Source organism: Arachis hypogaea, chromosome 12 (assembly GCF_003086295.3).
Source record: "Arachis hypogaea cultivar Tifrunner chromosome 12, arahy.Tifrunner.gnm2.J5K5, whole genome shotgun sequence".
NCBI lineage: Eukaryota > Viridiplantae > Streptophyta > Magnoliopsida > Fabales > Fabaceae > Arachis > Arachis hypogaea.
In genome coordinates, this window is record NC_092047.1 from 113,778,931 (window position 1) to 113,800,762 (window position 21,832).

Here is a 21,832-nt window from a genome sequence, read left to right on the forward strand (position 1 = left end):
TTTATTTTTTAAATAATATATGTATGATAAAAAAATATGTTTATTTGTTTGGAATACAAATTTTATTATTATATTTGTATGTTCATAATTTTAATTATACTTTTAAATACTTTGAATAGATTTATTTTATTATATTATATTTTACATATAAATATATGTTCTATCACGTAATTAAATAAAGATATATTTTCTTAATAAAAAAATTTAATAACCAAAATTAACCATTAATTATGTGGATAAGCAGTGATCCATGGCAAAAAGAGGCGCTGGCTATACTGGGAAGGACAAGTTATGAGCGACGGAATTCAATGACGTGACTAAGAGATGATGCACTAAAGAAAGAGAGGTTGTGTGGGAGGGCAGTAGATGACGTTGGCGCTTTCTGTCACGAACACGACGGTGCTTGGAAGGACCGAATCTAGGTGATGAAGTGATGAACAAAAAAAGGATGAGTGGAATGTGCTTCAATTATCCGGAGTGGAGCTTTGATATTTTAAGAATAATAAATTATAAAATAACCCAACTATGGTTAAGATAAGGACCAATTACAATATGACACATAATAAAGGATAACTTACATATTATTTTAGAGGAGTTGGGTAGCATTCACCTATATATATAGGTGAATGTATGAGACTTCCTCTTATTAGAAACATAAAAGACATTTAGTTTATTTTTCCAACGTTTGAGACATCTTGTCCTAAAAGACTTTAAATATAATGAACATAATGCTTTTCTTCTATTAATAAATTCGAGAAAAATAGTTAATATTCTTAATAACATGTACAATGACAATGTAATTTAGTTAAATATCTTCAACTCATCATCTATTATTAGTCCACTTATTGAATCATATTGTGATGCCTGCTTACTTATTTATCAATTAAATCCTAATATCTTTGAATATGAAATTATGAACATTATTATCTTTTTCATTTCCTCTAAAATTACAATATTAAAATATTTACACATTAAAAGAGGAGAAGATTAGTTAGCTAAGAAAAGCTATTGCCATTCATATATCCACGTTATAACAACGTTAATTAAATATTTCACACATATTTAACCGTGAGACAATATTAATTCTATTTGAAAATAAAAATAAGATTTTTCAAATAATAAAATATAAGCTAAAAATTAGATCAAATGTTAGGGGCGGGACTAAAATGGACTTAAAAAAAAATTGTTTGGGTTATGTTTATATTTGAGAAATGAAATTAGCATTCATCTTAAAAGTAAAGAAAACGAGTGTTCCACTAATTGTGGTTTAGCTTGTAACGGAGGCACCTTCAACCATAAGGGATGTATATATATATATATCGTTGTTGATGTTCTTCTCCATTAGTGCGATATAACGTTGGAATAGTACATATTCTATCACCAAATTGCCAACGTTATTGAATATAAATGTATTTAGTACTGTATCCTTTTAATCTAGTATTCTAAATTATATTTTTAAAATATCTTTATATGATCATTTATAGTAGCTGATAGAATAACTAAAATGATTAAGAGTGTGTTTAGAAAGCTTTTAAAGTGAGGAAAAAAATTCTATTTCTATTAAAAAGTGAAGTTTAATTCTATTTTAAAATTTAAATTCATAGTTTGGAACAACTAATTGCATCAATAAAATGAATTGTTTTTTACTATTTTATTCTTTTGGTTTCTTTATTTAACTTCTTTTATGATGGAATTGAAATATTTCTTTAAAATAACCTATAAAATCTAAATTTTTACATGGAAAGTAAAGAAAGAAGTGTTTCAAATTTTCACTAGAGGAATGGTAGATTAACAAAAGAAACAAGGAAGAAATAAAGGAAGAGAAAGAAAAGAACTAAGTTAGGGTAAATGTATATTTGGAAAATCAAGTTTTTGATAGAAACAATTTTGATATTTTATTCTTAAATGTTAATTTAATAGTAATAGAATTATACATCAGAGCTATTTTAGTGTGTTTTAGTTTGAATTTAATGTGAGAATTAATTTTTTTTTTAAGAATTGAAAACTTACTTTTATTTATGTTGCAAACCAAATAACTTTTTTTTGTGAAAATTTTATTCTCAAGGTGTTTCAAATACACTAAAAAAAAATCAAAATCTCCGTATCAATAATCTAATTTAATATGTTTGATCTATGTAATCAACTTCACCTAATAGGATAAGACTTTGTTATTGTTGTATTTTAAACACACTCTAATATAATATGTTAATATCTAATTAAGTAGATAACATTGTACAGAAATATTTATAGTTTTAAAATAAACTAAAATTATATCCTATAAATATACAATTTTACACTACTCCAAATAATAAAATAACAGAAACCATGGGTGTAAGAAAAATTGACAACATCCCTTGAGAAAAAGAATTGAAGTATCCATCATTTCTGTAATAGAAGTGACTCTCCATAAAATATCGTTTATGAGCCTTGGCCCATTGGGCCCTTTTTTGTTTGTGAAAGGAATTAGCTGACCAAACAAAAAAAAAGAATGGGTTAAGGTGTGTACTCTAAAATGGTCCTCACGGTAGACCCTTCAATTTATGGATTTGGTTTTCATCAGAATCAGAAGACGAAGGTGGAAGAAGGAAGCAAAAGAAGCCGTGGTTGAATGAATGAATCAGTGAAACTGAAACTGAAATGGAGAACAACAACAACAACAATAACAACGCTATGATTCGTGAATGGTTCGACAGAGTTGACTCTAACAAAACTGGAACCATAACTGCTCCCCATTCATAATCTAATTCCTTTCTTGTTTTTTGTTCTCATAATTGTGTAGGATGTATGATTTTGATAGGAATGGTACTATGAGCTTTGAAGGTATATGCCAATCCCATTGCACTCTATGCTTAACCCACTATGCTCTAAAAAGAAGCTGAGATTTACATCAATAATCAAATACTATCTTGAAATTTGGAAAGTAGTGTTCTTTCATATATGGGACTTTATTTGTTGGAGTTTGTTTATAGTAGAATTGAAACATGTTCTAGCTCACTCTAACTTACTCGTAAATGGTTTGCTCTAGAATTTGTTGCACTCAACAAGTTCCTTATTAAGGTTAGTGTTTCTCTATTATGCATTTGATATGTGAGGTTATTGTCATTAACCTATATTTGATATTAAGTACGTTGGTTCTAATAACCACTATAAATGGCTCTTCAGGTTCAACATGCATTTTCTGATCTTGAGAGGTGATTGGTTTATTTATATGCTTTTGTTCCATTCTGTTTATTTGTCTTCAGAACTTCATCTTGCATGTAGTTTCGAGTGATATTATTGTAGGCAATTACATTGTGAATGATCTTATAGGAAAGAAACTAATAACATGAAAGGTTTATAATGAATTAGTTCATGCTTATTTTGGATCGATATTACTGTGGCCTATAGCTTGTTATGTCTAAACTCTAGCTTGTCAGTATAATTGTGCGGTCATATCGCCTTGGATGATCACTTGATTCTGCATTATAACACTTCTTGTTCGGTTCATTGATGCAGGGGTCGTGGCTTTCTTGTCCTTGATGACGTTTTTGAGGTATATTTTAAGAATGATTTCAAAGATGTTCTGTTTATCGTGTCACTGGTTTTGCTTAGCCAGACGAGCTTATGGTTCTTATTAGTACTTCCCAAGCTGTATCAACAAAATGTTGAGTTCCTTAGTTTATGTGTAATGTTGGATGCAACTCTAAATAACTTTGCCGAATATGTTTCCAGGCATTGGTAAGGATTGGCTTCACGCTGGATTCTCCTGCATTTTACTCTGCCTGTGCGGTAAGACATCTTCATAGTTTAATTTGTAGTAAATCATCCTGGAGAAGTTGCACATCACATTGACGACTAGTGGTTAAGCCAAAACTATCTCAATTCTCAATGTTTGTTTACACTACTATTATCCAAAAGCTAACCTCACCTAGTGTTACAAAACCTAATAAATTGACTATTAGCATTACTAGCACCAACTATCCAGTGGTTGATGAACATAGATGCTCCGAATTCCAACGATTTCCAACGATTTCCACACTATTTATCAAAGCATTTCCTTTTCCAGTGAAGAAGAGAGGCTACAACCTAAGACCTATCACAATTGATCAAACTTCTTGTTTTGCAAATAATCAATCACCATGACACTTCATAGAGGCAAGCTGAATTGTCTCTGGGGAAGCAAACATAAGACCAAGTCGAACTGTCCAAGACAGCAAGAACTCCCTCTAATGAAAACTTTATAAAAGAGTTGGATTAGGTGAATCAACAACTACTTCAAGACCATAATAAGAAATATCAAGTAGATACATAAAAGGCAAGCATGTATAGTTATGGACAAGTGTTAGGGGCTATATGACTTACATTTTCCTCAGTGTGACTATTTTGTGAATATATATCACTTCCAATGTTCACTCTTTAATAGAGTAGGATGAATAGTATGCTGAGAATCACAGTTCAAAAGGACACCTAACTGCAGAATAAGAACTGCTCCATTCAAATACATCACCATCCAAAAATTTACAATCAACATAAGTAATTAATAGACATAAAAACTAATTGAAAAGAGACAATTCTGGTAATAGATTAGCAAGATTACCTTAATTGCTTTAAAGAAAAGTATGAATCAAGTTAAAAAGCATAAATGACTACATCGCCAACAACCATCGGAAGGACTTGCCCCTTACATCCACCAATAGTAAAATCTGAAGCAACATGAATAACAACAGAAGAAGACTGAAGTAGTAATTTCTCGGCCTTCACTGACCCCCAAAATTTACCACATTAGCACATTTATCAGTATGGCATGCTATCAGTGTTGCTAGAATAAAGTTTGTTAAAGCTGAGTGGAGGTGCCAAAATTGTGTATTTTATTAACTGATACTAGCATCAAAGGCAATCAAACATTGTATAGAATTTCCTATTCAATTTAGAATGAAATGCGCCTTACACTTGTTTCAATACCTATCCAATTGTATAGTCTTTGGACGATGATTCCTCTTCGTCTTCTTCGGACGATGATTCTTCTTTTCTTCTTCTTCTTTCTTCGGATTAAAGATCTACCAATTTTCAACCCGGGCAAATCTTCAACTGAGCTCATGGTGAAACAAACAGTTGAATCACTCTCATTGAAGTCATCATTAGGCATCATCTTCAACATGATATCAGCTGCAGATTCTCACAGATTGAAAATTGGTAAATCTTTATATCGAAGAGGTTCAAGTCCTTCCACCATTTCCATCCGCACACAGCTAGAATCTGCCAACAAAATTTCTAGCCAGTTAAGAATTTTTGTTCAACTTGAAATCAACACATTTATATAAACATGTTTAATTCATAAATATACACTTATTACTAGTTGCTTATAATTTCATTGCTAATAAATATTTCAAAAATATTTACAAGTGATTATTGTGCTGTCAGTTGCATTATTGTGCTGACGGAGAATGGTGGTAGTGGCGGCGGCGGAGGCGGAGGCGGTAGAGGGAGGTGGAAGGGGTGCGCCACCACCTTGCCAGTACTTGAGCAAACTAAAAGCTTCCATGGTTGGGAGAGCCAGTCCTACACTATCTCTCTGTGTCTGGGCTTGCTTATTTAGACTCAAAAAAAGAAAAGAAAAGATGAGAATGGAATGGTTGGGTGTGTTAAAGGGGGCGAAAAAGAAGAGAGGAAATAAAGAAGTGAAAGTGTGTGGATAGAGAGAGACCAACACCACTACTTTATACAATTCCAATTAAACAAGGCCGTAACTCATTAATTTACTGGCCTCCACTTTGCTCAATAATGGAGATTGGGCCATCTTAATAATTGGGGCAAATGTTAAAGTAGAGTAATCATTTTAGTTAAATTTTTTTTTTTTTACCAAAAGATAGAAGACTCGAACCCGCAACCTCTTAATTGAGTATGGGGAGACTATGTCATTTGAGCTATTACTGATTGGCAAAAAATTTGAAAAGATAGGAGACTCGAACCCACAACCTTTTAATTGAAGATGGGGAGTCTGTGCCATTTGAGCTATTACTCATTGGCAAAAAATTTGAAAAGATAGGAGACTCGAACTCACAACCTCTTAATTGAGTATGTTAAAAATTAAAAGTTCACTAATGTTAAAATTAAATACAAATATTTATTATTTAATATTTGTAGTCACCTATAAAATTAACAAATGAATTAAAAGTAAAGGTTAATGGATTGGATTAGAAAGAAAAAACATACGATTAAAATATTCTGTAATACAGAATATTTTTAAATATATAAAATCTAAAAATAGGAATCACTTTATAATTATTGAAGTTGTGTATAAAAACTCTATGGTCAAGAAACTAAGAACTTTGCCATCCAGAAACATCTTTAAACACCATCCAAAATTATATTGAAAAAAAATAAAGAAAGAAAGAAATGTATTACCTCTGATGACTTGGTGATGAGCACAAATAATCGTTTCTTGAAGTTGAAAGAGAAAAAAGAAAGACACTCTTCTTTTCCTGTTTTTTTCTTTTTTTTTTTTCAAAGAATAACAAATGAAACACTTGCTCGGATTTAAAACAAAATAAGGGGATGTGAAATGATTCGACACAAGGCAGCAGCAATGAAGAGTTTTAAAGCAAAAGGCCAAACAACTTTCACTGACCACAACTCCGAACCAATACAAAAACAAAATGATTGCCAAATTTCAAATATAAGTTTTCTTTTTGTTTTATGGGTTTTATGAACTGAGAAACGATGTTACTCACGGGTAAAAGACACAATGAAAGTGGAACACAAATTTTACAACGCAAATCAAGAGAGAACAAAACTAAAACAATAATAAATTAGATATTTCATTAATTGTAATAAATATTTTGTAATCTTAATCGATCATAATTTTATCATTAATCTAGTTACATACGTATTGGGTTGAAAAAATATATGGTATTTTTTAGAAATTAAATCGATTGGATGCACAAATCAATCGATTGAAATTCAGGCTTCCCAAACTTAAATCGAATGAATTTTGTAAGGCATGTGACGTTTTTCTTATTCAATCGATTGGTCATATTACCCAATCGATTGAAATCATCAAAACAATCTAGGTTTAGTTAATTCAATCGAATTGGTTCTGTTATTCCCTCAGCAAATTCATCTCCAAAATCTTCTTCAGATATTCATATTGTTTATCCATCATATCTTAGTCACATCCTAGCTCTTCTTGTTGGTTAATGTCACCGTCCTCATAGTATTACTCATCCATCTCAATGTCCATAAATACACCTGACATCTTCAAAATTTACCAATGAAAAAAATTTCAGTACACTTCCTATAACACTAAAATCATTTTTACTTATCATTTAAAAAAATATCATTTTCCAAAATTCCATTTTTCAACTTTAATTTTTCAAATACGATTTTTTTTATTTAGGGCGAGTTAGCCGCACTCTATATTTTTTTATAGAGTTTGTCTAACCCCAGCGAATTTCACTCGATTTTTTTTTTCAAAACCAACGAAACTCAAATTTTTTAGCCATTATCATCGTCTACAAGAGTACATAGGAGTGCACAAAAATACACCGATAACAAGCATGGCTTTTTCAACATTAATGGCAACCATTATCATGGTCTCCAGAAATACACAGATACACGGGAATAAGGCATATTTAAACAAGATTTTTTCTCATTATAAATTAAAAAAAACTATTATTTTTCCAATATTCTTATGTACTCCTATGTACTCTAGAGACTATGATAATGGTTGTCATTGACTATTGGAAGTTTAAGAACTTGAGTTAGCCATTTTTTTAGAATTTGAAGTGAAGTTTGTCGGGGTTAGGCAAACTCTATAAAAATTATAGTACGGTAACTTGCTTTGCATAAAAAAACTCATATTTGGGGAATTAAAGTTGAAAAATGGGATTTTCGAAAATAATAATTTACTGAGAGGTAACAAAATCAATCAATTGAATTAACTAAACCCAGATTGTTTTGATGATTTCAATCGATTGGGTAATATGACCAATCGATTGAATAAGAAAAATTCCACATGCCTTACAAAATTCAATCGATTATGTATCAATTCCAATCGATTGAAGTTTGGGAAGCCTGAATTTCAATCGATTGGTTTCTGCATCCAATCGATTAAATTTTTAACAAACACGATTTTTCCAACCCAATACGTATGTAATTGGATCAATGATAAAATTATGTACGATTAATGGAAAATCTAATTTATTATTATTTTAGTTCTTGATTCTCAATAAACATGATAGATGAATGATAAAAAATAATTTATAAAATAAAAAATAGATTTTATAATTAAATAATATATAAAAGACTAATTTATAATTAAAATTAAATAAAGACTATTTAATAGTTATTAAAAAACTTAAAAAACATGTTTTGTTATGGAACCATTTAATGGTCCAAACGTTCTGGGACCATCGAATTCTTTGCCTAAAAATAGACAGGAAACAAGGCACCGGATTCGATGGTCCCAGAACGTTTGGACCATTAAATTGTCCCATAACAAAACATATTTTTAAAGTCTTTTTAACAACTGCTACATAGTCTTTTAACTAATTTTAATTTCAAATTAACCCTATATATTTTATTTAATTATAAAAATACTTTTTTATTTTATAAATTATTATTTTATCAATCATCTATTATGTTTATTAACAATAATGAATTAGATCTTCCATTGATAGTAATAAAACTTTTGCCCATTCCAATGGATTAAAAGTCTATATTTGATCCGTGACGTTCGTGATCAACAATAAAATCGTGTTTCCTTGAAAACCAATTTCAAAACAATCGATTGAATTATAATTCAATCGATTGGATTACAGTTTATCACAAAACAATCAATTGAAAATTGCAAGGAAGCATGGTTTTTGCATAAATCAATTGATTGGTTATATAACCCAATCGATTGAACGATGAATAAAAAGTAGATTTTTGTAATTCAATCGATTGTTTATACTCTCCAATCGATTGAATGCTTGAAAACAACATGAGGGGTCTCACTAAAACAATCGATTGGTTTTGTTACTCAATCAATTGAATTCACCAAAATAATATGGATTTGGCAAATTCAATCAATTGGTTGTGTGTGTGAATTCCAATTCAATCGATTGAAAAGCGTTGTAAATGATTTTTTTCTGAATTCAATTGATTGTTAATATATTCCAATCGATTGAAATTTGAAATACCTATCTATTAAACAAGAAAATCATGCGTATTCACACTCACTCTCTCCCCGTTTTGAAACGTAAGAACACCAGTTTGTTTCTTCTCTCCTCTCTCTAAAATCCAGAAAGCTTCTCAAGTTGAATTGTTAAAAAAATCATTGTTGTTATGGTGTAGTCAAATGGGTAAGCAAATGGAGAAATGGAAAAAAAGAAGAAGACGCGCTCATTGAGGCATCGAGAAACATAGGGAAGGCAAATGGAGGGAGATTCTAAATGATCCAGAATTTGCACCCTTCTTGGCTTCACGTAATAACAATCAGCTCAATGTAAAAATTCTACTGAGATTTGAGTGTGAGAAAACTGAATTTAAGGGTTTAAGGTTTTTAATTTTTGTTATTTTATGGTAATTCAAGACAAATGGAGGAATAAAAAGACGATATTATTTAATATATAACTTTAGGAGTACCTAAGGAGTACCTAAATAACAAAATAAAATATTATTTAATATATAACCTCAAAGACACCCTGCTTTGACTACGTAAGAACACCAGTTCGATTCCTCTCTCCTCTCTCTAAAATCTAATAAAAAGCTTCTCACGTTTTGGAAAACGGGGAGAGACTTGTGTGAATACGCATAGTTTTCTTGTTTAATAGATGGGTATTTCAAATTTTAATCGATTGAAATATATTAACAATCGATTGATTTAAAAAAAAAATCATTTACAACGTTTTCCAATCGATTGAATTGGAATTCACATACATAACCAATCCATTGAATTACAAAAATCCACTCTTTATTCATCGTTCAATCGATTGGGTCATATAACCAATCGATTGATATACGAAAACCATGTTGCCTTACAATTTTCAATCGATTGTTTTGTGATAAACTGTAATCCAATCGATTGAGTTATAATTCAATCGATTGTTTTGAAATTCCAATCGATTGGTTTTCAAGGAAACACGATTTTATTGTTGATCACGAATGTCATAGATCAAATATAGACTTTTAATCCATTGGAATGGCCAAAAGTTTTATTACGATCAATGGAAGATCTAATTCGTTATTGTTTTTATTTTTTATTGTTAATAAACAAAATAAATTATTGATAAAATAATAATTTATAAAATTAAAAACAGTTTTTATAATTAAAAAAATATACGGGATTAATTTGTAATTAAAATTTGTTAAAGGACTATGTAGCCGTTGTTAAAAAAAACTTTAAAAACATATTTTATTATGGGATGATTTGATGGTCCAAACGTTTTGGAACCATCGAATCCGGTGCCAGGAAACAAAACCAAAAGCAGCAAACTTTTCTTCTTTTTCGGAGGGATATGCTAAAACGTGTAACATAAACACTGCAGTGGGAAGAAGTGAAAGAACCAAGAAGAAAGACGGTTTTTCTTTTTCTTTTTTTTTTCCTTTCAAAAACAACGGAAGAAGAACAGACGAAAAAGTAAGTAGGAGTAAACTAACATGTAAAAACAAAGGGATGTGAAAGACGACTCAACCAAAATTACAATAAACTCAAGAAAAAGTTGAAAGAGCAAAGAGGAAAGACGCCTTTTTTTTTTTTCCTTTTTCAAAATCAACTGAAGAATAGACTAAACAGTAGCTGGGAGTAAAAACAAGATTACAAGAGTGAAATAAAAAACAACTCCGAACCAAAACAAAATACGATTGACAGATTTAATGCTACGATCGGTTTCAAAATATAAGAAAATTTTTCTTTTTTTGGTGGGTTTTATGGATTGAGAAATAATAAACTCACAGGTAAACGAATCAAAGAAAGTGAAAGACAAATTCTGCAACACAAATCAAGAGAAATACAACACCAAAGATTGCATTAAAATCTTAATTTTAAGGGGGGGATTTTGGGTTGTAAGAACTAAGAACTGAAAACAGGAAGCAATGGTGGAAGTGTAGAACGTTTAAGTTGAAAAGGAAAGTTCTGGATACTCAAAACAGAAACGGGAAGCACAACACTTGGCGAAAAACTTTGTTCTTTTTCAGTGATTTACTTACTTAAACCTTGGAATATAAATAAACACTAAAAACAGGGAGAAGAATTTGACACAAATAAGCCAAAGCAAAATCTGATTCATCAATCAACCAAAGCACATTTCTATGTAGTTCAAACCAATAGGTTCGAATTACACATTGTAACCCATAGCCACATAATTCGAACCAATTAGGTTCAAATTACACAGACCATATTTCGTACTAGGCTGGTTCGAATTAGTGAGGACCAGACCTGTATATATATGGTGTGAACGTGAGTTGCTATCATTAGAGAGGGGTAAGATGGCTAGTGAGGAGAGTTTCGCAGTGTTGGTTCACCACAGAGGATCCATTAAGAGGAAAACTCGTTCCGGTGTGAAGTTCACTGATAAGGATCCTCTCTGTATTATCGTCAGGCCTACGACGAGGTATGAGGACCTTGTTAGCTCTGTACTGCTGAAACTTGGTCTAGAAGGTGTGAAACGGGTTAAGAAGTTTTTTTTATCAAATTCCAATCACGGTGCTCCAGGAAACCGTAAAGTACGATTGTTTCACGATCGGGAGTGATGAGGACTTGCAGGTCATGTTTCATTGTCGCCGGCAGTTTCCAGAGGTGAGGACACCAGAACTGTTGGCAAAGTTGGTTGACGCGGTGTCTAGCTCTGGGGGTTCGAACCGGAATACCACCACTTTAGCCACGGTAGCCGGTTCTAGCTCCAGACCTACCGTTGCATCTTCCACCGTCCCTGCGTACGAGCCACCCGTCCAACCTGTCACCTCCCCTTCGTTCGCTGTTGATCTCAACGGCTGTGTAAGCGACGAGGTCAGAGAAGGGGAATATCTGCAGACCTCTTTACAGTGTGCTGCACCAGCTGGGGTTGGAGATGGATTCTTGGATGATCCAGAGGATGATGATGTCGAGCCGGATATGATTGCTGATGACAGTGGCGATGATGTTGGAGCAAGTGAGCCTGCTGGGGCGGGCGGTGGTTCTAGCTCTGGCACGCAGTAGTACCCTCCACATTTTTTCTCTTTGAACTTGGATGCCATGAGGCAGGAGGGGGTTCCTGGGCAGCCGGCTGGATTTGATGCTAGAGATGCTGAAGGGTCTGCAGGTCTGATAGAGTTTCAGGTTGGTCAGCAATTTTCGGATAAAGAAGAGGCCCTGTTAAGTGTCAAGACTTACAGCATACGTCGAGGGGTAAAGTACAAGGTCGTGGAGTCTGACTATCGCCGGTATGTGGGCAAGTGTTATGAGTTTGGCAATGAGTGCACATGGTTGATTCGGCTTAGTCTCCGACAGCGCAAGGAGATTTGGGAGGTCAAACGTTACAACGGACCGCATACTTGTCTCGCCACCTCCATTTCCAGCGACCACAGGAGTTTGGATTACCATGTGATATCGGCATTCATTATGCCAATAATTAGGGCTGATGCATCCGTCAGCATCAAGGTGCTCCTAAATGCCACTGCCGCACACTTTGGGTTTAGGCCGACTTACAGGAGGGTCTGGTTGGCGAAGCAGAAGGCTGTTGCCCTCATCTATGGTGACTGGGATGAGTCGTACAACGAGCTCCCAAGGTGGGTGTTAGGAGTCCAGTTGACGATGCCTGGTACTGTTGCAGTCCTAAGGACGAGCCCTGTTCGTGTCAGTGGACAGTTGGACGAGTCTCGAGCTTATTTTCACAGACTATTCTGGACGTTTCCACCATGTATCGAGGCATTCCATCATTACAGGCCCCTAGTTAGTATTGACAGCACCCATCTGTATGGCAAGTATGGGGGAACGTTGCTTGTCGCGATTGCACAGGACGGGAACTCCAACATACTCCCTGTTGCATTCGCATTAGTCGAGGGTGAGAATGCTGAGTCGTGGTCCTTCTTTCTCTCCCACCTGCGTGAGCATGTGACACCGCAGCTGGGTCTGCTGGTTATCTCGGACAGGCATAACGGCATCAAGGCCGCGCTTGAGGCTCCTGACGGAGGCTGGTTACCTCCGTCTGCATACCGGGCATTCTGCATTCGACATGTTGCGGCAAATTTCGCCCTCACCTTCAAGGGCAAAGACGCAAGGAGGCTACTTGTGAATGCGGCGTATGCTAAGACCGAGGTCGAGTTCCATTACTAGTTTGATATTCTTAGGTCCGAAGACCCGGCGATGTGTGACTGGGCGAACCGGATTGAGTATTCGTTGTGGACACAGCATTGTGATGAGGGGCGTAGATTCGGACACATGACGACGAATATATCTGAGTGTGTGAACTCAATCCTCAAAGATGTCAGAAACCTTCCTGTGTGCTCGCTAGTGAAGGCAACATACGGAAGGTTGGCCGAATTATTTGTTCGCAAAGGGAGAGAGGCTGAGGCGCAGATGGGAACCGGACAACAATTTAGTCAGCACTTGGTGAAGTGTATAGAGGCCAACTTGAAGACGGCTAGGTGCTTCACGGTTACTGTGTACGACAAGGATAACTTCGAGTTCACCGTCGCAGAGACAACTCCGACTGGTTCTTTCTCACTGGGTAGCTACAGAGTCTCGCTTGCATCTCACACATGTGACGGCGGATACTTCCAAACACTTCATTTCCCGTGTCCCCACGCACTGGCATGCTGTGCCTACTCACAGCTTACATGGGAGCCTTACGTCCACCAGGTGTATCGTCTTAGTTCGGTTTTCAGTGTCTATCATATGGGTTTCACACCTCCCATTCCGGAGGCTTTCTGGCCACCATATGACGGGCCAACTGTCATCCATGACCCCAATAAGAGGCGTGCGAGAGAGGGTCGTCCGAGATCTACTCGGATACGGACCAATATGGACGAGGCAGATCCGAACCGACCAAAGAGATGTGGGCTTTGTCGGCAGCCCGGCCACACACGTCGGAGTTTCCCACAGCTCGGAGGAGCAGAGCACACACGGGGACATGATTAGGTGTATTGGTGGCTTTGTTACTTTTGTTATTTCAATTTCGCGTTTAGATTCCACTATTATCGGTTTTCTTACTTGTAGTTGGTGACTGATAGAATTTGTTAACGTTAGTGCGATGTATTTTGAATGGGATTTTAGTTAATAAATATGTTCTGTCTCCGCAATTTTAAACGAAATGTATGTCTAATGCACACCAGAATAAATAATTGTACGAGTTTTATTAAGACATGATGCGGAAACTATGTTCGTAACTTAAATTGCTGTGTGAAACGAATTCTGAGTAATTCGAACCATGTTAGTTCGAATTACTTGGTGACTATTTCTTCGGTGTAATTCGAACCTAATTGGTTCGAATTATGAAGTTAGAGTTAGAACCAAATTGGTTCGAATTATGTGGCTATGGGTTACAATGTGTAATTCGAACCTATTTGGTTCGAATTACGTGAAAAATGAGTTCGAACCATATTGGTTCAAACTACATAGAAATGTGCTTTGGTTGATTGATGAATCAGATTTTGCTTTGGCTTATTTGTGTCAAATTGTTCTCCCTTTGGCTTGTTTACGTTTTTTACCCTTTAAACTACTTTGTCAGTAAATTTTATAATTTTTATTATTTTTTAGTTAAATTTTTATCATTTAAAATTTCATAATTTCAATTAAATTTTAGTAATTATCTTTTGATAAAAAATATAAAATATTTTTTAAATTTTTATTTTTATTATTGTTATAAAATAAATATTAGAATACTTTAGAATTAAATATTTTAAAATTATTGTATTTCTTCATTTAAAATAACGATAGTAACTTTAGAAATAAATTTTTTTAATATAAAGTTATCAGCCATCAGTGTAAAATACATGCTAGAATACAAATACATATTGAAAATAAATTAAACTACACATGTATTTATACACAAATACATTAGTGACTGATTCTAATGGCTAATTTTGATGTACAAATAATATTTTTGTATTTTTAATTAGCCTTTAAACAAGTTTTGTATATGATAAATAATTTTTAACAAAAACGCTGATAAAGTGGTCTTTAAATTTTATAATATTTAAATAATTCTTTAGTTTTTCTAGAAGAAAAGTTATTGAGTAGTTAAATTTTTAAAATTTCAAAAGATAAATCATTAATTTCTTTAATTTGGCAAATGTTTTTATAACATTATAAAATATTATGAAAAATCAATTTAAATATCACTTAACTTTTATTTATCACGTACTTAGGGGTGTTTATGGATCGGATCCAATCCGCATATTCGCAATATTTATTCAAATTTAATTCAAAAATTGTGGATATCGATCCGATCCGCAAGACTATTGGATCGAATTGCGGATTTCATGTAGATATCCGCATATCCGCGGATCCACAAAAATAAATAAATAGATAAGTAAATATTTTTTTATGTTTTATTTTAACTAATAATAATCATATATCTTGCATTATTTTATTTTTATTATTTAAAAAAATATGTTTAATAATATTTTAAGAATAAACATATTTAAAAGAATAAAAAAATAATAGTTTATTTATATTTTTTAATAAAAATAAGCTTTTTAAAACATTTATATATTTTGCAGATATATCCCAGATTCGATCCAAGCTTAAAAATTGTCGATATTGGATACGATGATTTTATTGTGGATCGGATCGAAATTTTGACCATATCTAATCTAATCCGATCCGTATTCACCTCTACATGTTCTAAAGGAAATCTTTTCCAAAAAAAAATTTTTTTAAGGCGTAGATAGTAGAAACAATCCGCACTTATGAATAGTACGAGTCAGCTATGAATTTATAATACTTGTCATTAATCTCTCGACTTTTTGACCTCTTGCAGAAAAATCGTGCAGTCACGTAAAAGATGGCAATTAATATGCAGAATGTATTGCACAATTAGAACGGAGTAAAAGTGGGATTAAGTTTAATAATTTTTGTATTTTTTTTATTGGTGCACTATAAGTACTGTTTTTTATGTGGACTCAAATCTAATGGTAGAAAAATGCCTAATTTTATACATAAATTTGAGAAAAATTTTTGTGGGATTGTGAAAAGTTGTTTTTCCTTTTTGAACTTTATTTATGTGTTGCCATGATCTGTCATTAATATGTTGTAATGAATTGAGTTTGAATATTGATTTGTTATGTTAAGTCATTTACAAGTACTTTTATAAAAAACTTTCGAATATTTTTTTTTGTTATATATTTGTGTGAAAATAAAATATGCTTTAGAAGATGAAAATAATTATTAAATATATATGACGTAATAACGTTATACCAATGAGATGAGGGGTAAAAAAATGAAAGAAAAGAGATTTTAAAGGATTAAAAAAATACTAAAATTAAATTTTCATCAGATAGTATATTCTTGCATAAAAACGTTTTAAAAAGAGTAAGTTATTATTTTTACTCATTAAAAAATTAGAATACTGGTAAATCTACCCATAAATAAATAAAACTATCATTTTATCCATTAAAGATAGAGTTTTATTAACAAAATTATTCAAATTCTAAACAAATATTTAAAATTTTTAAAATACCTTCTAATACAACCTAACTCTAATTTTTTTGGACAATGTACTGAAATAAAATAAATATGAGAAACCTTTAAGTGATTCCAACAATTGGAAAAGGCTTACTTGCATGTGCATTTTTATTATTATGTAATCCGTAAAGCTAACCACGGTTTTTAAATTACATGTAAACCGTGCCAGCTTGCAACGGTTTACGTAGGAGAAGGTTTTAAGGACCACGATTTATGTACGAAACTATATGAGCAAAAAATTCTCTAACCAGTCACGGTTTATGAGGAGAGGAATTCTATATATATATATATATATATATATATATATATATATATATATATATATATATATATATATAAGCAAGATTGAAGCTGCTCAAGAAATCATTATCAAGGAAGCTGTACTCTTATTATTTTAATTTTTTAATTTAAGTAAACATATTTGTATTATTTTAAATAAAATTTAAAATTAATATTAGTAAGTTTATTTAAAATTTAAAATTTTAATATTTTAAATAAGCATATTCTTATTATTTTAAAATTTTGTTAAATTTAAATCAACGAACTCATATTATTTTAAATGAGTATATTCTTTTAATTTGAAAATAATATGAATGTATTTAAATAAAAAAAATTAACCACTGGTATTTTTTAAAAATCGAATAAATATAATGAATCATATGAGTATAAAATAATACGAATACATACAATTTTATAAATTATTAATTTAAATTATATCTATTTAAAATTTAAATTACAAACTAATACGATTTTTATAATTTAAAAATCTAATTATTTAAATAAAATTAAATTGATTAAAATTTATAAAAATATACTAATACAATTCAAATTGTATTAAAATGTAAACAAGTTTGCTGAGTCTATAAATAAACTTTACGTAAATAAATAAGTTTAGTCAAGGGCAATTTACATAAATAAAATAATTAAAGAAAAATGTTACATAAATATAACATTGGCAAACTCCAGACACAAATGCAACAAATGCAATTGTATGTAATCCACTACACCCTGTAGCGTAATCTAGATGCACGTAATTCGCTATACCCTCTCCCGGATTACGTTGAGAGAATGCATAACATAAACTGCTACACCCTGTAGCGGTTTATGATCAAATTTTGTGAAAGCATAATCTGCTACACCCTATAGCGGATTATCAAAAGAGAGTGACTTGTTATATAAACCTGTATAATAGTAACAACCAATTTAGCAAAATGAACGAATTGATACAAAATGTAATCGTCATTTGCAAAAATAGATTGTAAAAGCTAACTTTTAAAAATTAGTTTTTTAAAAGTTGTAGGCATATGTATTTAATAAATTTAATTAAAAATAATTTTTAATAAACGCAAATAATAATAAATACGTTTAATAAAATAACTTTTAAAATTTAAAAATACTATAATAGACATTAGTTGTTTTAAAATTTAAATATTAATTAACATATAAGGCTATAGTTTTATTAGACTTTTTTAAGCACAGAACCAATTTTAAAAAATTTTCTATTAGGTACTTTCAAAAATAGTCCTATTCATATCCTGGCCCAAATAAAAATTAATTTTTTTATGTTTTCAATGCAATAAATACATCAAAAATATTTAAAAAATTTTATTATTATATTTTTAAAATGTGTCTTTAAAGTAAAGTTAGTTAAATCTTTTTTTAAGATCTTATTAAAAAATAAGATAATTTTATATTTAGTTATCTCATATAAAATTATTTTTTTATTTAACAATTATGTTTAGGTACAATAATATAAAATTATTTTTTATTTATTTATTATGTTTAAAATATTATTATTTAAGTGAAAAAATAAAAAATATATAAATTATAATTTCTAATTTTTTTATTTTTTAATATTTTTATTTTATTATTAAAATTTTTTCGGATAAAGAGGGAGACACATGACCAAGAGACAAAAAGTGGAAAAAGGAACAAAAGATTTGAGTTAAAAAAGAATTTATGATATTATCACAATTTAAGATTTAAGGTTTAAAATTTATCATTATAGATTAGAATTTATTGTTTAATATTGAGGGATTATATTAAGGTTTAGGGTACAATTATATAAATAAAATAAAATATAAATTTTTAATTTAAATTTTAAAATTAAATTTACTTAGTATGTGAGTGTTATTGTGAAAATATTTAATTCACACGGAGGAATAAGTTTAAAAATATGGTATTTAAGAAAAAATTTTCCGCCAATATTTTCAAGGTCCAATGAGTTTGAATATAATTTTATAAAAAATAAAAAATTCAAAAAATTTTGAAAAATACGGCGAATACACGTTTTTTTTTTCGACTGGTCTTCCTTAAAATATAAATGTTTTTTGAAGTAATCTTAAATCAATGAAATTATTGTAAATTTTAAATTTTTTATTTAATCAATTGTTTGCTTTAAAAAATATGTGACTAGTGTTATTTTTAAATTAATAAATTCAAATTAAAAATTTTACATAAATGTAATGGTATTAATCTTAAAATTAAAAATTTTAAATTAAAAAAAATTTACGTAGTAATAATTTATTATTTTTCTGTCATCATCATTATCATCATTATTATTATTATTACTATTTCGGTAAGATAAAGGGCCAGAGTCCAAAGTCCTTTTTATTGTTGTTAATATTTTGAAATGAAGCAACGTCTTTTATGTATTCTCTATCTAATCAAAGGGAACACTTACATAGTGTTAGTTAAAAAAGTGTTGCAATAGTAATATTTTATTGTAACAAGTATTAAGCATTGTTTTTTATCATTTTAAACAACATTTTTTAAGTGTTACTTACGATACATATTGCAATAGATAAAAAATATTGTAGTGACTTCTATTTTATGTTGCAAACCAAAAAACTTTTTTTTGAGAGAATTTTATTTTCAAAGAGTTTTAAAAACATTAAAATAACTATATATGAAATAATCAAAACAGATCTATATATCAATAATTTAACTTAATACGTGTGATTTATGTATCGATTCTACTTAGATAAAATTTTGTTATTGTTGTATTTTAAATACACTCTAATATAATATGTTAATATTTAATTAAGTAGATAACATTGTACAGAAATATTTATAGTTTTAAAATAAACTAAAATTATATCCTATAAAATATACAATTTTACACTACTCCAAATAATAAAATAACAGAAACCATGGGTGTAAGAAAAATTGACAACATCGCTTGAGAAAAAGAATTGAATTATCCATTTATTTCTGTAATAAAAGTGACTCTCCATAAAATATCGTTAATAGGCCTTGGCCCATTGTGCCCATTTTTGTTTGTGAAAGAAATTAGCTGACCAAACAAAAAAAAGAATGGGTTAAGGTAAAATGGTCCTCACGGTAGACCCTTCAATTTATTGATTTGGTTTTCATCAGAATCAGAAGACGAGGTGGAAGAAGGAAGCAAAAAGAAGCAGTGGTTGAATGAATGAATCAGTGAAACTGAAACTGAAATGGAGAACATTAACAACAACAATAACAACGCTATGATTCGTGAATGGTTCGACAAAATTGACTCTCACAAAACTGGAACCATAACTGCTCCAGTGCTCCCCAACTCTCGCAAATTAAAGTTGGTTTTGACTAATCAACCGCTACGGACAACGAAGAATATAACAATTTAAAGGTGTACTACTTATTTGTCGGTTGGGTTGGTGAAATAGTTCACCCGTGATAAAAAAAAAAGCCAAATAAAAAATTAAAATTTCATTAAAAAAAACACTAAACCGCGTATTTAGTGTTTGATGCTGGAACCGTTAAACCAAAGACACCTTAGTGTTAAATTAAATCAAAAGTAAAAGTAATATCAAATGGTAGGTTAAACTAGATTAAGTTTAATAGAAAGCATAAACAGTTGAAACTGACAATGACGCTGTAATTAGACACTTCAATATCAATGATCGAATCCTCCATATATTTACAGTAACACAGTCATGCTACCACAAACTCAAACATAACATATCAATAATCCTCCGGATCGTCGAAGTTTGGATCATTGGCATCCAAAGCCACCGGATCGATCTCCATCTGCCAGTAGTCTTGGCCGCCGATCCACGTGAACTTTCCGCCGTGGCCTCCCTTCTTGGACGATCCGCTGAATCCGCTGCTGACAAATTTCCGGCTTTCCTTCGACTCGAAAAACGATTTTCGGCATTCCTTCAACAACAAAAACGCTTCTCTATTTGCCTTGCGGTTATCTCCGGCGTCCTTCCCCTTGGAGTTCTTTCCAGCATTCTTCATTCTCACTGCTTTCGTTTTTCACACTTTGAACCCTGATCACTGACGAAGGAGAAGGATTACAATGTATTCATAATAGACCAGAAGTAACAAGTAAATTCTAAAATTCTATCCAAACAATATAAATTAGATACAAAATACCTGAAGACCTTTATCATCGATAAAAACTTTTCTTCCTCTAATAGTACCAAGGTGCTATGCGCATTCAGCAAAAATTAATCCTTGCTCACAAAAAATTGTATTTAGAAATAAAGGAACAAATTGTGATTTTTTACTATTGTTATACACATGTATATATAGAGTATGAGTTTATCTTATCAAAAGTTTATCTTATTTTAAATTTAAATCTTATCTTATCAAAAGTTTATCTTATCTTCAATTCAAATTTTTAAATACATTATAGAATAACTAATTATTCATAATTATTTATACACTAATTTATTCAAATTATTATCTCTTTCAACAATTATACAAAAAAATAAATTAAATTAAACTATAAAAAATTTATATTTCAATACTATAATCTAATAAATTTCTAAATTCAATAAAAAAATTTATTATATTAATTTTTAATTTAATTATTATTATTATTATTATTATTATTATTATTATTATTTGACTGATATATTAAACCCGACTTCACCCGACCCATGTACACCCTAGTAGCTAGCACAGGATACGAGTACGACCATAGCAGTATTGATAAATGTAGCCAAGCTGAAAGTTGGAAGAGTAGAAGCTGTTGGAGCACGTCGTGGGTTGAAATGCTGGGCAAATAATGGGCCATTAGTTGGGTCAATTTTTATTTTCGATTTTGATGCAAAAAATATTATTTACATACTAAAATTAATTACTAAAATTAATCATTATATATTTATATATAAATACACATAATTTTGATAAATCAATATGTTACACGTTATTAAATGGTTGATATCTCTACAATTGAATTAAACTACATTCTTCTAA

The 21,832-nt window shown here is 30.9% G+C and overlaps 2 protein-coding genes and 1 long non-coding RNA gene across 3 annotated transcripts; 2 read left to right on the forward strand and 1 right to left on the reverse strand.

Annotated features, from left to right (window-relative positions):
• Nucleotides 1–2,718: 2,718 nt before the first annotated feature.
• LOC112728402 (uncharacterized) lies at nucleotides 2,719–3,983 on the forward strand. The gene is made up of 4 exons (XM_025778518.3): nucleotides 2,719–2,820; nucleotides 3,026–3,057; nucleotides 3,163–3,191; nucleotides 3,496–3,983. The coding sequence occupies exons 1-4, from the start codon at nucleotides 2,781–2,783 to the stop codon at nucleotides 3,719–3,721; spliced, it is 327 nt and encodes a 108-aa protein (XP_025634303.1). The 5' UTR covers nucleotides 2,719–2,780; the 3' UTR covers nucleotides 3,722–3,983.
• LOC112728403 (uncharacterized) lies at nucleotides 3,828–5,708 on the reverse strand. Its single transcript, XR_011868915.1, has 5 exons — nucleotides 5,380–5,708; nucleotides 4,942–5,235; nucleotides 4,577–4,682; nucleotides 4,342–4,450; nucleotides 3,828–4,215 (listed from the first exon to the last, which is right to left on the reverse strand). It is a non-coding gene; the product is annotated as an uncharacterized lncRNA (long non-coding RNA).
• Nucleotides 5,709–13,303: 7,595 nt separating this feature from the next.
• On the forward strand, nucleotides 13,304–14,077 carry LOC114924933 (uncharacterized). Its single transcript, XM_029291126.1, has one exon. It carries the CDS (start codon nucleotides 13,304–13,306, stop codon nucleotides 14,075–14,077), a length of 774 nt encoding a protein of 257 aa, XP_029146959.1.
• The last annotated feature ends 7,755 nt before the right edge of the window (nucleotides 14,078–21,832 follow it).